The sequence below is a fragment of the Danio rerio genome, chromosome 17 (assembly GCF_052040795.2).
Source record: "Danio rerio strain M-AB ecotype USA chromosome 17, GRCz13ab, whole genome shotgun sequence".
NCBI lineage: Eukaryota > Metazoa > Chordata > Actinopteri > Cypriniformes > Danionidae > Danio > Danio rerio.
In genome coordinates this window covers 2945001-2971612 of record NC_141037.1, presented here as the reverse complement: position 1 = coordinate 2971612, position 26612 = coordinate 2945001, and the positions used below count along the sequence as shown (strand labels likewise).

At 34.4% G+C, this 26612-nt stretch overlaps 1 protein-coding gene across 6 annotated transcripts in view; it reads left to right on the top strand.

Annotated features, from left to right (window-relative positions):
* LOC101885278 (pleckstrin homology domain-containing family G member 3) overlaps positions 1-26612 on the top strand; it is a 120414-nt gene that overhangs the window by 52794 nt on the left and 41008 nt on the right. For 3 of the 6 annotated variants that reach the window (XR_015512926.1, XR_015512927.1, XM_087290062.1), the window contains exons 3-6: positions 13459-13823; positions 21421-21521; positions 23586-23655; positions 24206-24252. Coding sequence is in view for 2 of the 6 variants with exons in the window: in XM_087290062.1 (XP_087146188.1) it covers positions 13459-13823; positions 21421-21521; positions 23586-23655; positions 24206-24252 (583 nt within the window). In the remaining 4 variants the exon portion in view is untranslated. Of the gene's footprint in view, positions 1-13455; positions 13824-21420; positions 21522-23585; positions 23656-24205; positions 24253-26612 lie in introns of all 6 variants that reach the window. The other 3 variants (XR_015512924.1, XR_015512925.1, XM_087290063.1) reach the window with 1 other exon arrangement.

Here is a 26612-nt window from a genome sequence, read left to right as displayed (position 1 = left end):
AGATAGATAGATAGATAGATAGATAGATAGATAGATAGATAGATAGATAGATGGATGGATGGATGGATGGATGGATGGATGGATGGATGGATATATAGATAGATAAAGAGAGATGAAAGACAAACAGAAAGAAAACATTGAGAGAAAGAAGGAAAAGTAGATGGATTGAAAGCAAGAAAGAAAAAAGGAAAGAGGATTGATAAAAAAGAAAGAGAACAACAAGAAAAGAAATACATTTGGAAGAAAGGAAGAACAGAAAGAAAGATTGAGGGAATTGATTGAGAGAAAGAAGGAAAGAAAGGATTGAAAGACCAAAAAAAGAAAGGATTGATGGTAGAAGGAAATGAAGACAGGGAAAGAGTGGAGGAAGGAAGGATTTGAATGAATGAATGAATGAATAAATGAAAGGATTGAGAGAGAGAAAGAAAGAAAGAAAGAGAGAGAGCAGGTGTGGATTATTTACTTGAGGGTTAAATTATTTCTTCTTCATGCTGTATAATAATTGCTGCTATATTAAAGGTAAATGTGATGGTTTTGTATTGAGGTTTACAGTGTTTTACCTCAGTTTTACAGTGCTTTACCTCAGTTTTCCATCAGTGCAGACTGTAGATCAGATTGAGTCATGGTGGAGTGCTGATTGAGCCGGTCTGAGCAGGTGTGGTTCAGTGTTTGTCATCCGTACGTCATTTATTTCCACATAAAGAGAGATGTGTTTGAGGACGCCGCGCTTCAGATGAAGATTGTCAGGTGTGTGTGTGTGTCTGTGTGTGTGTGTTTTTCCTGTCAGTGCCTAAAGGAATGTTCATTTAATCATTACACTCACATGTGTGCGTTCAGCAGAAACCTGTAGCCAGACGTAAATAAATGCAGTTTTCAGAAAAGCCAATAATATTACAATGCTGGACAATTATAAAGCAAAAAAGATTTTACTTCGTGTTTTATTTTTCAGTTGAAATTTAGGGAAAAAAATTCTTAATGCAGATTAAAAAAAATGTTTTCTGAGAATTTAATCAAAATTATGTGAATGAAACTGCTGGTGACAGAATTTTTAAAGATTGTTTTAAAGGTGCTGTGTGTCAGTGTTTGACTCTTCTAAAGCATAAAACACCATAATATGTGTGCAGATATTCAGAAACATGCTCAGTGAACATTCTTGTTTATCTGAGTAACAATGCTGAAGTCAGACATTCTGCTTCGATAATGTGTGTTACGTGCCGGAGCGTCTGTCTTTGTTTTGGTCATTTAACCCGCCCACTGCCAGTTTAGCCAATTATATTTCAGCACCCGGGTTGCCTTGCTGGAAAACAGCGTATTTCATTCATTCAGTCAGGAAGACTCTCAAAGCATGCATCCGTGACTGAAATGTGACCTCTGGTGGACAGTAGCAGACTCCATAATGAGATGCAGATTCAGAGTTCCACATGAGGTTATTAATTAGTAAATAATATAAATATTACAACTGTAAGCATTAGGTGAGCAGGTGACATTGTAACCCTGTGTCCTAACAACACGCTACGTGATGAGCAAATTTGCTCTTCAGGCAAAAACACTATGGAAATGTAAACACAGCCATTCAGACGCATTCTCCAGCCAAATGGTAAGGTTTATAATCTAAGTAATACATATTAAACCTCTTTAACATGATTAAATGTAGTGGTGTCTCAGTGGTTAACACTGTGGTGTCACAGCAAGAAGGTCGCTGGTTTGAGTCCCGGCTGGGTCAGTTGCAGTTTCTGTGTGGAGTTTAAATGTTCTCTCCATGTTGGCGTGGGTTTCCTCTGGGTTCTCCGGTTTAGTTGATGGTTCATTCCACTTTGGTGACCCCTGATGAAAGGGGACTAAGGGGACTAAGCTGAGGGAAAATGAATGAATGAATGAATGCACAGCTGAAGTGAAGAGGAGTGGTTTCAACATGTCAGGTGTTTGTGTGTGTGTGTGTGTTTGTTCAAATTAAAATTGTATTTTGTTTGTGTGTTTGTGTATTTGTTAATTTTTATGTGTGTGTGTTTGTTAGTTTGTGTGTTTGTGCTTTTTCTTTGTTTGTTTGCATTTGTGTTTTTTTTAGTTTGTATTTGTGTTTGTGTTTGTTTCTTTGTTTGCATTTTTTGTTTTTTTGTTTGTGTGTGTGTGTTTGTTTATGTGTTTGTTTGCATTTGTATTTGTTTGTTTATTTGTGTGTTTGTTCATTTGTTTGTATGTTTGTATGTTGGAGTGCGTGTTTGTTTGTATTTGTTTGTTTATTTGTATGTTTGTTTATTTGTGTGTTTGTTTATTTGCATGTTTGTTCATTTGTTTGTATTTGTTTGTTTGTATTTGTTAGTTTTTATTGTGTGTATTTGTCAGTTTGTATTTGTTAGCTTGTTTTTATTAGATTGTTTGTTTTTGTGTGTGTTTGTTTCTTTGCTTTGTTTGTGTTTGTTCATTTGTGTATGTGTTTTTGTTTGTTTTTTTGTTTGTGTGCTTGTTTGTTTGTTGGTTTATTTGATTGGTTGGTTAGTTGTTTGCTTGTTTGTTTAGCACCATTATCCCAGGCTTTTTAAAACAATTAAGAGAATCCTATGAGTGATCTTATGGCAGCTAATTTAATGAAGTTAAAAACCGGGTCACAGAGTCATCTATTTATTTTGCAGATCAAGTAACTCATATCATATGCAAGAAAGAAATGGTTTATTTTATTGTGGAAAAATTCAGAAAAGATTCACAGAACCAGTAATGAAACTTTGTCCAGGAGTTGTCTGGTGAACTGACGGATGACGGAGAGCTGATCTACTGCACCTTGTTTTTTATTGGCTTTTAATGGCTTTAAATTCATAACAAAGCAGCTTTATTGCAGGTGTGTCGTAAATTTCTTCATCTGTCCTCCAGCGTATGAGAAACTAAAGCTCATCTGAAGATCCTTTGTGTTGTTTCCTGAGGATTCTGTTCTAGGGAATCTGATTCAGTTCTTCAGGGTTTAATCACACTAGGTTATCCAAACCATGCATAGGCACGTTTGACCCCCATTTTCCAGTTCGTTTGACAAGTGTGAGTGCTCTGAATAGGGCCCAGTCGAGGTTGGGTTGTGCCAGAGTGTGGTTCAGTTGGGCTCAGGCATGGTACACAGTGCTATGATATAGAGTTGGGCGATACTGCAAATAAAATGATCACGATATTCTGTTTCATATCATTCACTATCGATAATTATTGAATAACAATTCATTTAAGTATATTAGGATTTCTTTAACCACTTTATTTTAATTTACCAACATTACTAAGGCAAATAAGCGGTTTGTTCTGCTGTGGTGACCCCACATTGATAAAGGTACTAAGCCACTAAGAAAATGAATGAATGAATGACTAAGGCTAATAGTTTTAATAGTCAAACAATAAAATGTTGAAACAAAATATCTGATCTCTTTATAATAAATTAAACAAGTGTTATAGAAACAAGATAAATAAAATTTTACAATGTATGTGTGTGTGCAATGGTAAAGGTTAGGGGTGTAACGATACAATGTGTATTACGATATAATGTTCACGATTCGATATGTATCACGATATTTGGAATAAAAATTTTAAATTAAACAGAAATGCAAATTTTATTTAAAAAAAATTTTAATTACCAAGTAAACTATTTTTATGCATTTCTTTTGTTTCAACTTGTTAAACTGAACCTTCTTTAAGGAAATAAATTAAACAGGACTGTCTCTGGAAAATAAAACAATTAAAAAACTTCTTATAAAATATAATTGAAATTATTCAATTCAATTGAATTTAACAGTAAGAGCTTAAGGCTTTGCTTGGTCACTTGCGTTTTTTGTGTGTGCAAAAAAATAAAATAAAAAAAATTATCTACATTTCCAGGTAATCAGCAGTTCTATAAGATAATCCTGAACTGATGTGTGTCTGTCTGAGAGGTTTTTATGGATGGCTGTCTTCATGTTGGGCATGATGAGTGACAGGGTGGCCGTCTTTTCATTACACAGGACAGTCGTGGCTCTTTTCAGCAGTTTAGGCAGGTTTACTATTTCTTCGGCATCGCTGATGTCGGCGCTATCAAGTGTATCATGTTGACGTGCATTTTTGTGTACCTCTGTACTCAAAAGAGTTCATGCTCGTCGTAATCATAACTCTAAAATGCGATATGATTATTTAAATAATGTGCACGCTTTCGGTTTCATTTCCACTGCTGTTCATACTTCCCACGCGGCTCCTGAACGATCACTCTGTTCCACAAACTGAATGTTGTTTACTACTTTATTACCTGTTAGTCACAACCTGCAGGTTCTGTTCACTGAAGCAGACGCACGCGCGTCTATCATAGTCCGCCCTCTGTCAGCTGTCACGGTCAGCTCACGCCATGTGTGATTTTGCGACCGCCAATACATCATTATATGAAGACAGAATGATATTTTAGGGTGAATTGTACCTTATAAATACAGTATGTGACTCTTTTAAAACCATTAGGAGGTTTTCATGTCGCAGTGCAAAGTATGTAAATCACTGTGAAGACTTTAAAACTTCGGCTATGTTTGACCCAGTATGCGTGTCAAAAAGCGGACGAGTCTAAAGCAATGACAGTACAACCGAAATGTTGCCAGACGTCTGATTTTGAGAGGATGAGCCATCCTCTATTTCAGCTCCACTCATCTCGGTCTGCTAACATTACTGCTGCTGCAATCTGAACTCACGTGCGACAGCAGGTGGAACGTAGCTCACGTGCAAACAGCTCAACTAATAAGAGAAAACGGACGTCATCTTGTAATAAAATCGTCTTAACGCCACGATGCATATTGTGACATTTTTGCATCGCAATAAATCATACAACGATAAATCGTTACACCCCTAGTAAAGGTAGATCAACATCTGTAAGGTGTGAATAATAATGATGCAGTAAACCTCAAACTCTGTCAACAACACAGATTATGATCATCAAATCTGAGCTTTCAAGTTAAAGAATCAGCCATTATTGTTCAAATACATAACATTTCAGATAGTGAAGTTGGATGACTACATTACCCTGTGCTAAAAACTCTTTTAGGTGGGGAGCTAGGTGCTGGGATGCACAAGAAAAGAAACCAAAAAGCCACGCTGGCGACATCCTTACATACTTTTTTATTTACAAGCTCTCCTCTACTGCTATTGACTGATGTCACACGGCCGCTATTTTTAAAAGCGAAATCCAGGCTGCGGTGGGAAGAAACCCGGAAGTATTGTTGGGAGTTACATAGGAACGTTGTGTAGCTGGCTGTATATCTTATCAGCAAAGAGAAAGTGACACAAATGTATCATTTCACCGCCTTTCGAGTGACCCGAAGGTCTGTTTTGAATGAATAGTTAAAATAATATATATATATATATATATATATATATATATATATATATAAAATTATATATATATATATAAAATTATATATATATATATATATAAAATTATATATATTTTTTATTACATAATAATATAATAAAAAGGGATATCAGAGCTCATTTCCAGCTAAGTTAAGGGAAATGGCACTAGTTAGCTAACGTTTTCTTTCCCAAACACACGTTTTAGATGCCATTTATCAAACTCGAGTTTTTAAACTGATTCTTTCACTATATTAGACTCGTCATGATACTGAATTACAAGAAAAACCGTCAATTTCCCGCTAACATTTAAGGCACTGTTGATGGCTTTCTTTAAACAGCGCTGATTTGCCATTGTGTTCACCAGTGCTCAACAGAAATGACTGTGATTGGCCGAGAAGGTCATCAGTTCACCCACCGCTGTTTACTGAGTACAAACACAGACGAGCAATCTGCTTGATGACTTGACTGATCTTCACAGCTGCTTCACGCAAGCACAGATACAGCGCTGCTTCAATATTAGAGGGAAATACACGGTTTTAATACTTCAATACCGGGACAACACTATTACAGACAACACGAGGGCGTGCTGCAGAGGACTGCAGTGTTTTATCACTCACCGGGTTACATTAGCTGAAGCAGAGAAGCGTCTCTTCGGTGTTTAACTGGTGCCTAGGAGGACACTTGAGCGTATTACTCCTAAAGATATTTTGATGTTGTTTGCTGCTTAATCTGCTTTTAATTGTTTAAATTAAACTGAACTGAATGATAATAAAGTGATGTTTACACCATTTCTGCATTTTGAAATCTGGGCAGCAGCTGGAGGTTTATATACTCCACAGCATGTTACTGCAATGTTTACAGTGCTGGACCTATAGTTCAGGGTTTCTTTCCATCGCAGCCTCGCTTTGGTTCTTTAAAATGGCGGCCGCATGAAATAAGCGTATACAGCTGGTTCCCACCTCTGAAAAAGTGAGTTTTAGCTACTTGTACATTAAAGTAATATTCAGAAAAAAAACAAAACACCAGCGAAGAAACTTGTCCGGATTAATAAAGAGACTAAGTCGACAAAATTTTTTATAAATGAATGAATGAATCGCGAGAAAATCGTGATCTTTATTTTAGGCAAAAAAATTGCGATTCTCATTTTTGAGCCTGAATCGTGCAGCTCTAGAACCTACTGCCAGCTAGCGTTTCAAAAGTGTTATTGCAAAGCGAAACAAACAGCGCGCAGAAGTATAAATGCACAGCTACATGGCTGGTCACTCCGATCACTCCACACAGAAGTATAAACCAGCCTCAAGGGGGTGAATTGACACACTGAGAGAGATTTCTAAAAGTGAGACGTGTTGTGTGTTTGTTGATGTCCTCAGATGAGTCTCATCAGAAGTGTCTTCATCTGAACGTTATTACTAAACACTATTACTAAACACTTTGCAGGAAGGAAATGAAAGCTCATACTTACTGAACCAAACACCGACCAGATTTCAACACAGACCTGCTTCATATACAGGCCTCAGCATAAATGAGCACACACTCGTTTGAACATGAGCTTTTTTAATCAATATAGTGAACTTAGGCAATATAGTTTTGGTGCTTTGCAGCACGGTGGCTCAGTGGTTAACACGATCACCTCACAGCAAGAAGGTCGCTGGTTTAAATCACGGCTGGGTCACTTGGCATTTCTGTGTGGAGTTTGCATGTTCTCCCCGTGTTGGCGTGGGTTTCCTCCGGGTGCTCCGGTTTCCCCCACAGTCCAAACACATGCGCAATAGGGGAATTGATGAACTAAATTGACTGTTGTGTATGAGTGTGTGTGAATGTGTGTGTGTATGGGTGTTTCCCAGTACTGGGTTGCAGCTAGAAGGGCATCCGCTGCATAAAAATGTGCTGGAATAGTTGGCGGTTCATTCCACTGTGGTGATCCTTGATGAATAATGGACTAAGCAGAAGGAAAATGAATGAATGAATGAATGAATGAATGAATGAATGAATTGTTGGTGCTTTTAAGCAAAACAGTTGCATCTATTAAAATAAGAGTTTGGTCACTCAATGCATTTAGAAACAGAAAGAAAATGCATTTAAATTAATTTTAAAACTATAAAAAAATACTTTAACCAAAAAAGTTTTAACTAAATTTGATATTTTAATATGTTTATCTGGATTTTCCTCTTTATTAAAATTTTCATTTAATATTTTTCCTTTACAAATGAACTTTTTTGGACTGTGATCTTCAGTTTTTTATTAAACTAGTTCATCAGTTTTGTCTAATCTTATGCAAATGCACAGATATATTACTTTAAAGCATCCTGGAGAAAACATGAATGTAAAAGAGAGATCAGTGACGGGTCAACTGTGTGTTATTAGTCAGAATTATTAGCCCCCCTGTATAATTTTCCCCAATTTCTGTTTATCGTGCAGAAGATTTCTTCAACACATTTATAATCCTAATAGTTTTAATAACTCATTTCTGTGGTTTATTTTCTCTCTGTCATGATGACAGCACAAGTCATTGTATAACAATGGTTTGTTCATTCATTCATTTATTTTTTCATTCATTTATTTGTTTATTCTTACATTAACTCATTTATTTATTTTTTCATTCATTAATTATGCATTTTATTTGGTCATTCATGTATTTGAAATTGTTTTATTGAATAATTTTTCATTCATTTATTCATGCATTTATTCATTCATTCATTTTTTTCATTTATTCATTCATTCATTCTTTCATTTTCATCCAACCATTTTTTATGCATTTGTTTATTCATACTTTTTTTCTTTCGTTTATTAATTCATTCATTTTATTTGTTCATTAATTTTTTATTTTATTTATGAAATAATTAATTTGTTAATTCATTCATTCAGTATATCATTCATTTTTCATTTATTTATTTATACATCTATTTTTTCATTCATTTGTTCATGCATTTTATTGTGCATTCATTAATTTTTTCATTCATTTAACATTTTTTTTATTTGTTCATTTACACATTTTTAATTTTTTTATTAATTCTTTCATTTATTTATTTAGTAATTTATTTGTTCATTCACTCATGTATTAATTCGATATATTTTTCATTCATTTATTTATTTATTGATTCTATTTTTATGTTTGTCATGATGACAGCAGATAATATTTGACTAGATATTCTTCACTAGTATTCAGCTTAAAATGATTTAAAGGCTTCACTAGGGTAATTAGGGTAAAGTTAGGGTAATTAGGTAAGTCATTGTATAACAGTGGTTTGTTAATTTATTCATTTAGCTTTATACATTCACTTTTCATTCTTTATTTCTTTCTTTCATTTTCATAAATTTTTTATGTATTTATGCATTTGTTTGTTCATTCATTTGTTGTTTTTTTCTTTCGTTTATTAATGTATTCATTTTATTTGTTCATTCATTAATTTTCATTCATTAATTTTTTTATTCATTTATGCATTTTATTTGGTCATTCATTTATTTAAAATTGTTTCATTGGATTATTTATCATTCATTTATTCATGCATTTATTCATTCATTCATTTTTTTCATTCATTCATTCATTTTCATCCATCCATTTTTTTTCTTTCATTTGTTCATGCTTTTGTTCATTTATTCATTCGTTTTTTCTTTCATTAATTAATTAATTAATTTTATTTGTTCATTCATTATTTATACTGTATTTATTAACTATTTTATTCATTCATTAATTTATTTGTTCATTCAACTATTTTTTGCATTCATTTATTTATGCGTTTTGTTTGGTCATTCATGTACTTGTAATTGTTTTATTGATTCATTTATTCATGCATTTATTCATATAATATTTTTTTCATTCATTCATTCATTCATTCATTCATTCATTCATTCATTCAATTATTCATTTATATTCTTTTATTTATTCATTTACTTATTTGTTCATTAGTTCATTCATTCATCAATTCATTAATTTTTTTCATTCATTTATTCATTCGTCTATATTCATTATCTATCATTCATTTGTTTATGCATTTTATTGTTCATTCGTTCATTTTTCATTTATTCATAAATGTATTTTATTTGTTTATTTATTTATTTTTTATTGATTCTTTCATTTATTTAGTAATTTATTAGTTCAATTACTCATTTAATAATTAATTATATTTTTGACATTTAAAGGCTTAACTAGGGTAATTAGGGTAAAGTTAGGGTAATTAGGTAAGTCATTGTATAACAGTGGTTTGTTAATTTATTCATTTAGCTTTATACATTCACTTTTCATTCTTTATTTCTTTCTTTCATTTTCATAAATTTTTTATGTATTTATGCATTTGTTTGTTCATTCATTTGTTGTTTTTTTCTTTCGTTTATTAATGTATTCATTTTATTTGTTCATTCATTAATTTTCATTCATTAATTTTTTTATTCATTTATGCATTTTATTTGGTCATTCATTTATTTAAAATTGTTTTATTGGATTATTTATCATTAATTTATTCATGCATTTATTTATTCATTCATTTTTTCATTCATTCATTCATTTTCATCCATCCATTTTTTTTCTTTCATTTGTTCATGCTTTTGTTCATTTATTCATTCGTTTTTTCTTTCATTTATTAATTAATTAATTTTATTTGTTCATTCATTATTTATACTGTATTTATTGACTATTTTATTCATTCATTAATTTATTTGTTCATTCAACTATTTTTTGCATTCATTTATTTATGCGTTTTGTTTGGTCATTCATGTACTTGTAATTGTTTTATTGATTCATTTATTCATGCATTTATTCATATAATATTTTTTTCATTCATTCATTCATTCATTCATTCATTCATTCAATTATTCATTTATATTCTTTTATTTATTCATTTATTTATTTGTTCATTAGTTCATTCATTCATCAATTCATTAATTTTTTTCATTCATTTATTCATTCGTCTATATTCATTATCTATCATTCATTTGTTTGTGCATTTTATTGTTCATTCGTTCATTTTTCATTTATTCATACATTTATTTTATTTGTTTATTTATTTATTTTTTATTGATTCTTTCATTTATTTAGTAATTTATTAGTTCAATTACTCATTTAATAATTAATTATATTTTTGACATTTAAAGGCTTAACTAGGGTAATTAGGGTAAAGTTAGGGTAATTAGGCAAGTCATTGTATAACAGTGGTTTGTTCTGGAGACAATTCAAAACTAATATTGCTTAAGGGGTGAATAATATTGACCTTAAATTGGGTTTTGAACAAGCTTAAGCTTAAAGTTTTTTCTAGCTGAAATAAAGCAAATAAGACTTTCTCCAGAAGAAAAAACATTATCAGACATACTGTGAAAAATTCCTGAATCTGTTCATCATCATTTGGGAATTCACAGGAGGGTAATAACTCTGACTTCATCTCTACACACAGTATATAAATGTTTTCTGGTGTTCCTGATGTCATCGATGAATCATAAACCGGTGATGGATTTATAGGATTTGATTGTGTTTCCCGTGTGGAGGCTTGTGTTTGGATTTCCCCAGTCATCATAGACTCAGGAAGGATCATAGTATGAGCTCAGTTTATCGTGCATCTACAAGCCCAGAGTTTCTCAGGAGTCGAGTGGAAAGAATGAGACTGTCAGGAAACGTTTGGCATGAGCGCATCCGTATGTCTGCATTATCAGCGAGTGTGCAGTGACAGCTTCCCAGGATTTTAGGACTGATATTCTCCGCTATTGTCAGTTAGTAAAGACATTTTCTATGAAGGGAGGCGATGAAGCTGATATGGTGTTAAAGAAGATATGATATAGGATTATGCAAACATTTACTACTGCTCTTCTTTCACACGGATGCTTTAAATCATGTGTTTAGGCCTTAGATAAGAGGATTTTTTTGTTTTGTTAATGCAGTTTTAGGGGAACAAATCTTTGTGAATTCTTCAAGCATTTACTTTTGTTTTGTTTTATTATTTTCTTTCTTCATGTCTTTCTTTTGTTTCTCTTATTTATTCACTCCATTCAGTCATTCATTTGTTATTTTTTCATTAATTTATGTTTAAATTTTTCAAATTAAATAATTGATTCATTTATTTCATCATTAATTTATAAATTTATTAGTTTATTTTTCGTTCATTAATTAATTTATTCATTTTTCCATTCATTTTTCCATACATTCATTTATTCATTTGTTTGTTCATTCATTCATGCATTTTTCATTTATTCTTTCTGTCATTTATTAATTTGTTTTTCATTCATTCACTTTTTAAATAATTCTTTTATTTGTCCATTCATTAATTTGTTCATTTATTAATTCATTCATTTGTTTAATCATTAATTATTCTTTCATTTGTAAAGCATTTATTTGTTTATTTAGGGCTCGAAATTGCGACTATTTTGGTCGCACATTCGCCCGAAAATTAATCTATGCGACCTCATAAAATATCTGGGCGCATTAGTGCGACTGCAGATGATGGTTGTAGTGCGACCTGTTTTGATTTTTTGTAAAAACGTGCTGAATCGCTCTTCCCTGCCGCTATATTGGTTCATATTAGCTGTCAATCACTCAAGGTATTCCGCTGTCAGATGACAGGGAAGGAGCTTTTATGACCACGGGAAATGCAAACGGCTGAAGAGTAAAAACTTAAAGCACACAGGTTTGCAAACCCCACCTAAAGTTGAGGCGCAGATGAAAGCGATCATGACACGTCACGTGGTGAATAATGATCCGCCAGCTGAGATCAATCGAGTACGCGCTTCTTGGAGAAGGTGCCCGAATCTCCATGCGTTGCATTCACTGCGTGTTCAGCGCAAATGTCGGCTAAAAGTCAAATCTAATTCTGTACATATCATCGCCAAAGAAGCTCGCCTTTACTAAGTTTACACTGAAAGTCATAACAAAGACCGGTATTGCGCCGCTGGTCATCGCAAGAATCCTGCTCTGCCTGCTCATAAATTGGGTCGGCTGACTCGCCAGCTTTTCCACAAACACAGAAAAATGAAGATCAGCTCAGACTGAACCTTTAAATTGACACAAACTGAAACCAAAACTTTTAAAGAGTGATAGAAGTGAGACTTTACTTACTTTCTTTTGTCTATTCTTTTTTGAGGTGTATATTATTTTTATTTTTTATTTATTTACTGATGACTGTTTTGCAGCTTTCATCATTGAATTGAATGATTTATTATAATCTTTTGTTTGTTTTGTAGCAGAAATATTATTTATTAAATTGACATGCATATAAAAACAGCAGCACAAAATCAATATTTCTTACTGCAATGCTTCATTTTTGTTTGATGCAAACTATGCAATTATTTTTCATAAAGTAACAGACTTTTTATAGCAGATAACCTACATTCATGCACATTCAAGGCAGCATCATAATGAGAAATGGAATTCATTGTTACTACTATTGTCATTTTTTATCATCATTAATATTCTATGGCCTAATTATTAGACATTCATTTTGGAATTATTGCACACAAATATCAATGTCTTCGCAGCATTAGTTAGATAGTTGTTTCTGGTTTTTGTCAGTCCTATTGATGTTGTTTTACAATACAATAAATCCCTTAAAAAACTATTTGCAGCGGTGCTCATTCATTTTGGTGGGTGCTCTTAAATTTTTTCTGGTGCTCCTAAAAATTTTTTGGTGCTCCTGAATATTTGAAGTTGGGAGCACCGGTGCTACCAAGTAAAAAAGTTAATTTCGAGCCCTGTTTATTAATTTCTTAATTAATTAATTAATTAATTTGTTTTTTTCATTCATTCATTTTTTGTTTTACACATTTGTTCATTCATTCATTTATTTGTTCATTTATTCATTCATTCATTTATTTAATTATTTATTTTTATTGATTGATCGATTCATTAATTTTTTCATGTATTCATTTTCATTTATTAATTCATTAGTATGTATTTATTCATCTATCCATTCATATTTATTTTATTCATTCATATTTATTTATTCATTTTTTTCATTTCATTCATTTATTCATTCATTCATTCCTTTATTCATATCTATTCATTCATTCATATTCATTTATTCATTTACTTGCTTATTTACTTATTTACAGTTGTTATGTCTAATATGAATCATTTTCAACTTTGGTCTGACACAAAGAAACGTACTACATGTGTGAACACACCCTAAATGTTGTTTTGTCTATCTGCAGCAGAATGCCAGCGTTTATCCAGCGGTTCATCAGTGGGTAGTCCAGACCCTCGAGCTTCAGACTGTGGATCTCTGTCCAGCACTGAGGACGGCCGGCCGCTCAGCACCGTCTCCACCGTCTCCTCATCCGGATCCGCTGTGGAAGGAAACGGCGACTCCTCCGCAGCGCTGACCACAGGAGTGCACCTCCAGCTGGAGCCCAGCTCTCCACAAGGGCCCTTGGAGCCTCCAGAGCTGCTGGGTTTGGGGTCACCGTTCGCCAGCATCACGATGGCACCAAACCCTCAGCTCACACACGTGGATCGAGTCGTGATGGAGATTATCGAGACCGAGCGAATGTATGTGATGGATCTGCGCAGCATTGTAGAGGTGAGAAACACTGGATGCTGTTTAATAGGGCTGAACAATAATTTATTTCAAAACAAAGTCTTAATCTGAGATTGGTTAGCCTAGACCTACTAGCAGCCATAAAATGTTTTACTCTTTAAATCTAAACCACTTTTTACTTCTGTGTGGATTAAAGAATTGTCATCCTGCATGCCTTTGGAAAAAGTTGCATTTCTTTTGAAGTACTGGGGCAGCTTAATTTCTTGACATTAACATTTCCCACCAATATTCAAAATCTTAACAGAACAGAACCAACTGACATTTACATTTCCCACCATTTTTTAAAACACAAAATCAACTGACATTAACTTTTCCCACCAATATTTAAAATTATGAATAGAACAAAACCAATTGACATTAACATTTGCCACTGATATTTAGATCTTAATAGAACAAAACTTACCAACATTTACATTTCCCACCAATATTTCAAATCTTAATAGAACAAAATCAACTGACATTTACATTTCCCACCAATATTTAAAATCTTAACAGAACAGAACCAACTGACATTTACATTTCCCACCAATATTTAAAAATCTTACTTGGGTATAAGAGGACAGAATGCTTAGCTATTACCTTCTATGTTTCTATACTTGTGGCACTCTGGGTTGTGGTGTACAGTACTTTTGTTTTATGTTGTATTTAACAACATAATAATTAAAAAAAGAAAACAAAATTCACTGGAGGGTAAATAATTTTGCCCTCAACTGTAAGTACATATAGTAAACTCTAAATGGAAAGAGATTGAGGGAGGGAATGAAAAGGGGAAGGGATGAGAAAGGAAACGGAAAAGAGAAGGAAAGAAGAAAAAAGAACATGATAATTGACAGAAGACTGGACAGATGCGTTTCGATTTTTTTTCCCTCTCTCTCAATATTAATAATGACAATACATCAGTATTATTATTGTTATTACCTTCATTATTATTTCCATCATATAAACTTTATTATTATTATTATTATTATTATTATAGACGTTATTACTATTATTCTTATTTTTTATTAGAGGGATCTGAGCATCATCATGGAGGTAAGAAACACTGAATATTGTGTAAAACTGCAGTGCGTGTTGATGCAGAAATGCTTATAATGGACCAAAATATGAATTAAAAACCAGCCAATATAAAAATGGACAAATAAAAAAATGAATACAACCAAACCCAAGATATTTTTATTCCTGATTATTTTTTTATTTTAATTTAACAATTATACTTGCATTTGTTGTAGCAACATTTAAAATCTTAATAGAATAGAACGAAACCAATCGCCTTAACATTTCCCACTAATAGTTCTTAATCTTAATAGAACAGAAATAACAGACATTTAAGTTTCCGACCTATATTTGAAATTTGAATAGAACAAAAATAACTGACATTTATGTTTCCCACCAATATTTGAAATTTCAAAAGAGCAAAAAAAAAAACTGACGATTACGTTTCCCACCAATATTAAAATTTCAAAACTCACTGATATTAACATTTACCACCAATACTTAAAATCTTAATAGAACAAAACCAACCAACATTTACGTTTCCCACCAATATTTAAAATACTAAATCAACTGACATTAACTTTTTACACCAATATTTAAAAATCTAAATAAAACAAAATCAATTGACATGAACGTTTCCCACCAATGTTTAAAAATCTGAATAGAACAAAAATAAGTGACATTTACATTTCCCATCAATATTTAAAACTTTAATAGATTAAAAACCAATTAATATTTTAATCGACTGGTTTTAATTATAACAAAAATTAATACTAACCATCAGAATTTTTACCGCATTAAAACCAGTAATTGTAACAAGAGCAAGTCTGTATAGGGGGATCTCACTTGGAACAGAAAGCATGACAGTTTTCACACCTTCATCCTCTTTTACAACCGACATCGCAAACATTTCCCGTAAGAATACCAGCCTCAGACACACACGTTCCTCACACTTCAGCAGATCACCCACAATGCCCTGCTTTAAAACAACAACAACAAACTAGGGCTGTGTGATATATATAGTCAAAGTCGGAATTACTCACCCTCCAGAGAATTATTTATTTTTCCAATGTTTCCCAAATGAGATTCACTGTCTTGTGCTTAAATATTATTATTTATATATTATTTCCGCATGTGCTATTGAAGTTTAAACCGTCCTCTGTCACTCTTAAGCTGCTTAACATGTCAATACCTCTACATAGAACTTCATGTGGAACTTATTAAGAAACTACATCAACAAAACTCTTTGCAAAACAATGTCTAATTATAGATAAAACCACATCAGTTATTGACATTGTCTTTTTTTTGTGAAAAACGCACTGCCCTTCAGCAAATGAATGATCAAACACCGCTAATAAGAGTGTGTGAGCTTTTGGCCTTTGCTGTTTGTGTAGCTGGGTCAGTGTGAAGTGCTGCGTCTGCAGGAAACCCAGAATTCCTCTGGTTTGTAGGTTTTCTCAGGTGTCGCTCCTCTGGCAGGAATGTGTTTGCACCGTCACATTCCTTCAGTGCAGACTTCTCAGACTTCAAGACTTCACGTTTTAATGCATTTATATCTTCTTCATTGCGTGTGCCTTTTGTAGATGCCCATAAAGCGTTGTCATCTCATTAGAATAAAAAAATGCAATAGGAAAATAATGTTTATAGGGCACCTGTCATGAAGATCCTCTTCTGTAAGCTGTTTGGACAGAACTGTGTGTAGTATTGTGTTTATATCACTCTATTATCACACACTATAAGTCTCTTTTTTTTATTTCCAGACGTTAAAATAGCATATAAATCCCTCTCATTTTCATTTTGAGGCTCATTGCAGTGTGACCTGGAGTGTGGTTTCCCCGCCCACTGAATTGATTGACAGCCTCGTATTAACATGACTCCGTAGTGACACGTATAATCATATAAACAAGACAGGACATGCGTAAAGCAACCAGGATTAAAGGATCTGTTCAGCTCTCTTTGATCATCAATCATTATCAAATGTGATCAAGAATGAGTTTTACAAGTTTAAAACGTTTCTAAAACAGTGCATGTTTGTAATGAATTACAACGACTTTAGCATCTTTATCACCACAGCCACATGACCGTACAATTATAGAAGACAACGCTTCTATCCCGATTTATGGACGTTGTCATTGCAGTTGCGCTGTACTGCTCTGAGCAAACCAAAAATAACAAACCAAAACATAAAAGCAACGTATCCGAAGACACGTTCTTCACCACCCTGGACTAGGGTTGGGTATCAACCCTGTACCATTATAGCACCGCTACCTTTGTAACCGGTATGTACCAGACCGAATCAGTTTCTCAAGCAGTTTGTGATGCATTTTGGAGACAGGAGATGAGCCCCTGGTTTAATGCGCCACCTGGCTTGAGAAACCTGTTCTCAAAGACTTACTTTTAATCATTATTTTGGTCGCACACATATTTAGATAGCCTTCAGCAGAATTAAAATTAGCCATTTTAGTCTAGATTAATTCCAAGATCTCAGTGAGATTAATCCAGATTGAAAAAATTAATCTATGCCCACCTATAGTTTTGTACAGACTATAGAAAAATAAATTCAGTTACAAACACAGACTCCTTACTTCTACCGAGGATGGGGGATTGTAATGCAATGTTACGGCCCAAAACTTAAAACTGGCTCGAATAACAACAACAACAAAAACAATCAAGAGTTAGGCCGAACAGATGAAAGACAAAGACGATTTAATTAATAAATTGACGTCCCGTCAATACTTTATAATTTTCATAAATCATACGTTTCCAAAAGAGATTAAACATTAACAAAAATCAAGCATTCAGATAGGGCAGCTAAGGAAAACAGATCTTTGACTATACTGTTTTTTAAAATGGACAGATCTTACCTACAACTCCCATGAGAGGAATAAAAAACAGTCTTCCGGGCCACTGCTTACCTTCACTAAACTAAATAAATAATAAAACGTGATTATAAAAAATAAACTGAGACTGCGAGAGAGAGAGAGAGAAAGACGTCTTGTATACCTTGAATCCCCAGTGACGTCACGGGCGTCATCCAATCCTGGACAAGCCGGGTAGAAAAACTCTTCCTATAACTCAAGCGCAACAAGCACAAACCCGCAACGAATGAATAAAAGAATTAAATAACACAGACCCGCGTAACTATCAGGTTGGTGCTGCAAAATTCATGAATAAATTGGAGTTACTTAAGGGATATTGGCAGGTCCCATTAACCGAGCGCGCTCATAAAATATAATCGTTTATATCACCTGATGGGCTATTCTCTTACCGGGTGATGAGCTTCGGCCTGCAGAGTGTGCCTGCAACATTTAAAAAATTAATGATTAAAGTAGTTGCAGGACTAGAAGGTGTTAAGTTTACTTGGATGATACTATTGCAGTGTTTCCTCTAGGATTTTTTCAAGCTGTGGCGGCAGACTCTGTTGGGCCTTTTACACAGATCTACCAACTACCTGTGGTGTTATTTCAATGACAAATGTCGTGAGCACAGTATTACAAGTCAGGATCGCATTTATGTTACATGAGCATGTGAATCTTTTTGCTTTTGCGCCGATTTCCTGTTCATGCACAAAACTTCTTGCACACCCTCAAATATACACTGCCCAAGCGCAAATTTTCATGTGCACTCTCAATTAAACACTGCTGAAGTGCGGTTTAGTGAGTTTATGTTGTGAATATGTCTCTAACATTTATTAGATTTGCTAGGAATATTGATGAATGTCTCCAATAGACCTACAGAGCGGCATTAATGCGTCCTGAAGTAAAGTGAACAGCAATAAACTCCAGCAAGATAAAGTCATCTATAAACTTTAAAGTATTATAAAGCACTGTCTATTAAGTAATTATTCAGTCTGTGTTCATCTTAACTGAAAGCTACACCACGTTTGCTGACCATCACACACCTGTCAGTCAGTCAGTCAGTCAGCACGCCACCTTAAAGGGTTAAGCAAATAACGCACAGCACTACTACGGTTACATAAAAGTTTGCACTGCTATAATTCACTTACCTTTTAATGCTTTTTGATGCGATTATCACCAGCTTTTAAAAAAACAACAATGACTGAATGTTTTGAATGAGTAGTAATGTAACAGTGGTGGGGTGAATTCTGGTGTGGCGCCCCCTATGGATGAATGAATGTAGCGGAAACCATGCTATTGTGTTAAGTGACAGCAGGCCAGAGCATCTTCATTGTTTGCACCTTCTTCTTGATCGCCTTGCACAGGCCAACCTTACCATCAGTCTGGCTAAATGCGAGACTGCAGCGGGTGACTGTGGCATACCTGAATACTAGTATCTTGATTTGAATATCCAGTCAAACATTCTGTGCTGTCAAAGCTAAAAGAAATCGGTTATTAGAAATGAGTTATTAAAACTATTATGATTAGAAATGTGCTGAAAAAAATCTTCATTCCGTTAAACAGAAATTGGGTAAAAAGAAATATACACGAGGGCTAATAATTCTGTCTGCACATTTAGACACTTGTATATTGTGAAACGCGCTGTACAAATAAACTGGTCCTGGGTTTTTAAAGGGCTCTTCCTGTGTGAGAGTGTTTTCAGTGAGTTATGAGGTGTGTTATGGGTCAGCAGGGCCACTTTTAGGCTCTTGAATATTTTAATAATTGGCCTCCTGTGAGCCGCTTTGGGTTTTTTCTGTAGGTCTGAAACTGATGTCATGTGTTTCTGAGAGTGTCTGGGAATATCACATCAGAGTTTATTCAGGACACGAGTGTGTTTCCCTATTCTTATTTTAGCTCTTTAAATAATCTGATATACTTCCTGAGGGAAACAGAGCCTTATGTTTGGTGTTTATAGCACATTAGGTTCTGGTTAATGTTTGTTATGTACAGTTGAAAGCAGAAGTTTACATACACTGTAAAAAGGCAGCATTTAAAAAAAGTCAGATGTTAATGTCACTAAACTTTTCCTCTTTTAGGTAAGTTAGGAAGATCACATTTGTTTCTGTTCTGCTTAATAACAGAATAACGAGAAAGTGTTTTAACTTTTATTGAAAGTCAAAAGTTTACACACAATAAGATTATTCTGCCTCTGGAAAAGCTCAGATGATGATGTCAAGGTTTTGGAAGTTTCTGATTGGCTGATTGACAACATTTGAGTTAATGTGAGGCACAACTGTAGAATAGTGTTGAAGGAAAAGCTCAAACACACTGCTTCCTTTCATGACAACATGGAGAATCAACAAGCCACAATCAACAACAAAGCCAGATTACGATTTGCTAAATTATTTTTGAAGACATGTCCTGTGGCTTGTTGGAACTAAGATTGAACTGTTTGGCTATAATGACCAGTGCTACATTTGGAGGACAAAGGGGAAAGCCTAGAAACACCATCCCAACTGTGCAGTATGGGGGCGGCAGCATCATGTTGTGGGGCTGTTTTGCTGCAGGAGGGACTGGTCCACTTCACAGCATAGATGGCATCATGAAGGAAGAACATTATGGAGAAATACTGAAGCAACATCTCAAGACATCAGCCAGGAAAGTAAAACTTGGCCACAAATGGGTCTTCCAAACAGACCATGACCCTCAGCATACTGCCAAATTAGTTCACATGTGCTTTAAGGATGACAGAGTGAATGTTTTGGAGTGGCCATCACAAAGCCCTGATGTCAATCCTATAGAAAATTTTGAAAAAAAAAGAGTTGAAAAAGCTTGTGCGAGCAAATCAGCCAACAAATCTGACTCAGTTACAGCAATTCTGTCAGGAGGAATGGGCCAAAATTCCTGCAAACTATTGTGAGAAGCTTGTGGAGGGAGACCCAAAACATTTGACCAAAGTTATACAGTTTAAAAGCAAAGCTATAAAAAAATACCAAGGAAATGTGTGTAAACTTTTGACTGTCTAGAAATTAATACAAAATTCTGAAAACAAATTCTCTCATTATTCTGGCATTTAGCAAATGTAAATCATTTAGGTAATCCTAACAGACCTAAAATAGTAAACGTTTAGCATGATTTACCATCAGACATTTATTTTAAATAGTTATGTTCTCTTTTTTAGAGTGTATGTAAACTTCTGGATTTAACTGTGCTGCACTGTGGAGGATGTTATAATGGATGACTGAATGAGTTTGGTATTGGTGGATGATGTGAGCTGCAGGAAACGCCCAAATATGGTGATGTTTCCCTGATCTGAGGCTGTTTGGGTGAAACTGGACTTTTTGTTGGTCATTAAACATTATAAACTGACATGAAAAGTGTGTTTGTGCTTTATTTTTGTTTATGATTTTAAATGATATTAAAACACTACAAAAAGCAAATGCTAAAAATGTCATTCATTTATTTAGGATTCTTTTTGTCTGATTTAAAATCATTAATCAAAACAGCAGCACTGTTTGAACAATATTGAAAATGACACTGTTTGCATTGTTGTATTGTTAGTGGTGATCTTTAATAGTTTACTTCACATATATTGTCAAGCCATTGTGCACGTTTTATTTCAGATCTGAAATAACCCTCTAGCGCCATCTGCTGTACTCTTACATGCATCACAGTATAAAAGCAGATGAAAGCCAATCACAGATGCAGATTGAGTATTAATTATATTCTGTTTCTTATATTCTCAGGATTATCTAGTGCACATCATTGACACCAGAGATCTTCCCATTAAACCAGAGCAAGTGTGTTCACTATTTGGGAATATCGAGCACATTTATGAGTTTAACAGGTGAGCTTCAGATTTCTAAAATATACATTATTAATACAACATGCACACATCTATTCAAGTTAAGGTTTGGTGACAAAAAATAGATCAATTTAATTATTTATTTAAGTATTATTTTGTTTAATTAATTAAATATATATATATATATATATATATATATATATATATATATATATATATATATATATACTATTTTATGTCTGTTGTGTAATGTTCTGCTCACAAAGTCTGCATTTATTTAATATAAAATACAGTTGAATTGTAAGATATTATTGCAATATAAAATAACTGTTTTCTTTTTAATTGTACTTTAAAATGTAATTTATTTCTGTGATGAAAAACTGATTAAAATATATATATATTGATTATGTTTGTATGTATTTTATCAGTTGTTATTAGTAGTAAATAGATCCTTTCCATTATTACTTTAGTTGTTATGTTAAGTTTTTAAAATGGTGTTATATTTTGTTTTATAAATATTCTTATTAATAGTATTATTTAATTGGTGAATATATAAATAACATTTTAAAACAGTATTTGCAATAAAAGTTGTTTTTTTTAAATTAATATTACTACTACTAAAAGTATGTACTTTTAAATAAACCGCCAACTGTTCAACAAACTATCGTTTTCATAATGTTAATTTGTGTGTGTGTGTGTGCGTGCGTGCGTGCGGGCGGGCGGGCGTGCGTGCGGGCGTGCGTGTGTGCGTACATATATATATATATATATATATATATTTATATATGTGTGTGTGTGTGTGTGTGTGTGTGTGTGTGTGTGTGTGTGTGTGTATATGTTTACATTTATATGTAAAAACCGTATGTACTACAGTATGTGCATTTATACACTCACCGGCCACATTATTAGATATTGTAACTGCTCATTACCACAAATTTCTAATCAGCCAATCACATGGCAGCAACTCAAATGCATTTAGGCATGTAGACATGGTGAAGACCATCTGCTGCAGTTCAAAGCGAGCTGATAGAAAGGCAACAGTAACTCAAATAAGCACTCATTACAGCCGAGCTCTGCAGAAGAGCCTCTCTGAACACACAACACGTCCAACCTTGAGACGGATGGGCTACAGCAGCAGAAGAGCACACTGGGTGCCACTCCTGTCAGCTAAGAACAGGAAACTGAGGCTACAATTCACACAGACTCACCAAAACTGCACAATAGAAGATTGGAGAAACGTTGCTGCTCTGATGAGTCTCCATTTCTGCTGACACATTCAGATGCTCGGCTCAGAATTTGGCCTCAACAACATGAAAGCATGGATCATCCTGCCTTGTATCAGCGGTTCAGGCTGGTGGTGGTGGTGTAATGGTGTGGGGGAGATTATCTTGGCACACTTTGGGTCCATTAGTACCAATTGAGCATCAACGCCACAGCCTACCTGAGTATTGCTGCTGACCATGTCCATCCCTTTATGAGCACAGTGTCTCCATCTTCTGATGGCTACTTCCAGCAGGATAACGCAGCATGTCATAAAGCTCAATCATCTCAGACTGGTGTCTTGAACATGACGATGAGTTCACTGTACTCAAATGGCCTCCACAGTCACCAGAGCTCAATCCAATAGAGCAGCTTTGGGATGTGGTGGAACGGGAGATCGGCATCATGGATGTGCAGCCGACAAATCTGCAGCAACTGTGTGATGCTATCATGTCAATATAGAGCAAAATCTCTGAGGAATATTTCCAGTAGCTTGTTGAATCTGAAGGCAAAAGGGGGTCCAACCATGTACTAGTACCTAATAAAGTGGCCGGCATATGTATATCTCAGCTATAGTATCTACTATAGGCATTTTATATATAAATATCTCTGTTAACTCCAGTTTTAATAGTTTAACTCCACTTGTTTGACCATTTTGTTCTTATAACTCGACTTTAATGCGTTCTGTTAACCAGCTTCTGTTCTGTAAATCATTCTTTCATGCATCACAGATGTACAAACAGCATCAGTGTGAGTCCGACTGCATCCTCACCATCACCAACACAATCTTTTTGTTCATCTTTTAAAGCGTGTGTTGATTGTCCGCCAATGTTGTTGTGTTTGCAGTGAGCTGCTGCAGTGTTTGGATCTGTGCGCCAGTGATCCTGTGGCCATCGCTCGCTGCTTTGTGGACAAGGTAACAAGCGCTCATTATAAAAAACACTCAGTGCTCAGCTTATTTGACTTCACCCCTCACAAATCTCTCAGTTATATTAAGATTCTCTGTATATATAAGTGCATATACATTATATTAGTCAGTACTAAAACCAAATCTGAAGCTAATCTAACAAAATAACTTATTATAATTAGGCATGCACAATATATCGACAGCTATATCGCTAAACAACAACTCGCAGAAATGCCAACTGACTGAGTCAAGGTGGACTGAACAGTCCAAACACATGCGCTATAGGGGAACTGATGAACTAAACTGGCCGTAGTGTATGAGTGTGTGTTTGAATGTGAGAGTGTATGGGTATTTCCCACTACTGGGTTGCAGCCGGAAGGCCATCCGCTGTGTAAACATATACTGGAATAGCTGGTGGTTCCTTCCGCTGTGGCGACCCCTGATAGATAAGGGACTGAGCCGAAGGAAAATGAATGACTGAATATCATTTTAAAAACATTAAGTAGAGATGCCAAATGTTGAGTGGATTTCTTATATATGTTGTGTTGTTTGATTGCAGAGCGAGTATTTCGAGATCTACACGCAGTACTGCACTAACTACCCAAAGTAAGTGGAGCGCAGTGTTTAATAATGATGATTATGACAGATCATTGCTGCGAGTCACAAACGTCCTTCATGAACATCGTCAGACAGACAGAAAGAGACGTGACTGCAGGCTTCAGGAGCCACACACACACTCTTAACAGCGCTCGCATACAGCTGAAGTCAGAATTATTCGCCCTCCTGTGAAATTTTGTTTTCTTTATCCGATATTTACCAAATGATGCTGAACAGATTCAGGAAATTTTCACAGTATTTCCTATAGGGCTGTGCAATTAATCGAAAATCCGATTTTGATTTCGATTATGGCTTATAATGATTATGAAAAACCATTAATCGAGATAAACGATCATATACCAAAAGAGCGAAAGACCGCATACTTATGTGAGTGTGCAACACGCGCACACGCATAAGCACGCGGTCAGCATTCGGTCTCATTCGCACACTGAGACGAGCAGAGGAGCGCAGACATCTAAAGTCATCTTAGCATGAGCGCTTTAATGGTCAAATAGGTGTCAAAACACGGTGATTAGTGATTATTCATATTAACCCTCATTTGCATAATAAACAAACGAGTTGAGAATCAAAAGACGTGAAAGAGAAACCATTAAAGTGACAGTGCGAAATGCTGCCGCCTGTTTTATCATTAATCAAACGACGAGAACATCCCTTACTGCTCCTGACTGAAGGATTTTTGTAGCTGAAGTGTTTTTCTTAGGGTGAAGATCAGGGGCGGACTGGCCATCTGGCAATTCTGGCAAATGCCAGAAGGGCCGGACCATTTTTTTAAATGTGGGCCGGTCAGTTTTTTATTTTTATTTTTTATTTTATTATTATTTTTTATATGTATTGTTTTTACATGCAGGCAGCTTTTATCTCGTGTAACGTGAATATTATAATGACGTTGATGATGGTAATAATAGTAATAATAATAGTAAATGTTAAGCATTTGGCCCAATCGGTGATAGTTTTGAGAGGGGCCGACTCAATCAAAGATTACGCGGACATAATCAAAGTCTGGCAAGAATGTCAAACAAACAGTACGTATGGTAATGTGGACTGGTGTGGCTTTAGTGCCAGGGCTGAATTTTTTTTTTCCCAGTCCGTCTCTGGTGAAGATGCTTAAATCACAGTTTGTTTTATATTTTTATTCTATTGTATTTATTTCTCTTTCCTTTGCAGGGTGGAAAATAACTATATATATATGCAGTTAAAGTCAGAATTATTATCCCTCCAGAATATTAGCAACCCTTTTCCTCCAATTTCTGTTTAATGGAAAGAAGATTTTTTTTTAAACTTATTTCTGAACACAATAGTTTTGATATCTCATGTCTAATTACTGATTTGTTTTATCTTTGCTATGATGACAGCACATAACATTTTACTAGATATTTTTAAAATACAAGCATTCAGATTAAAGTGCAATTCAAAGGATTAATTAGAGTAATTAGGCAAGTCATTATATAACAGTAGTTTCTTCTGCAGACAATCAAAACATATATTGCTTAAGGGGGCTAATAATATTGACCTTAAAATGGGTTTGAAAATATTTAAACCTGCTTTTACTCTAGCTAAAATAAACCAAATAAGACTTTTTCCAGAAGAAAAAAAATATTAGAGGAAATACTGTTAAGATTCCTTGCTCTGTTTAACATAATTTGGGAAATAGTTATTAAAAAAAGCAAAATTCTCAGGAGCGCTAATAATTTTGACTTCAACTGATAATCGTTTTGAATAATCGTGATTATAATTATGACCAAAATAATCGTGATTATGATTTTTTAACAAAATCGAGCAGCCCTATTTCCTATAATGTTTTTTCGTCTGGAGACAGTCTTATTTGGTTTATTTCGGCTAGAATAAAAGCAGAGTTTAATTTTTTAAACCCTTTTTAAGGTCAATATTATTAGCCCCTGTTAGGTATATTTGTTTTGGATTGTCACTGTTATATAATGACTTGCCTAATTACCCTGACTTTACCCTAATTAACCCAGGAGTTTTTAAACTTTTAAGACACACGCCAACCCAAGTTTGTCCAATTTCACTCGCACCCCCCCAGACACCCCTCCCTCGAGCCAAAATTATACTGCATCTGCAAACATCATTCACATATAACTTGCTGCGTTTAAAGTGCGTAGCATTAATTACAATGAAACATAACTATACAGCTTACCTGATTCAGTGTGATGGCTGAGCCTGTTTCTGTGAGGACAACATGTTAATCTGTGGTTGGATTGGCTAACCGTCTTCCATCTTCCACTGCCTATAAGTGTTAGCCATAGCATACTTGCTTTTGATGTATGTATATACACAGTGGCGCAAAAAGGGGGTATGCAGTATATGCGGCGCATAGGGGCGCCACACGT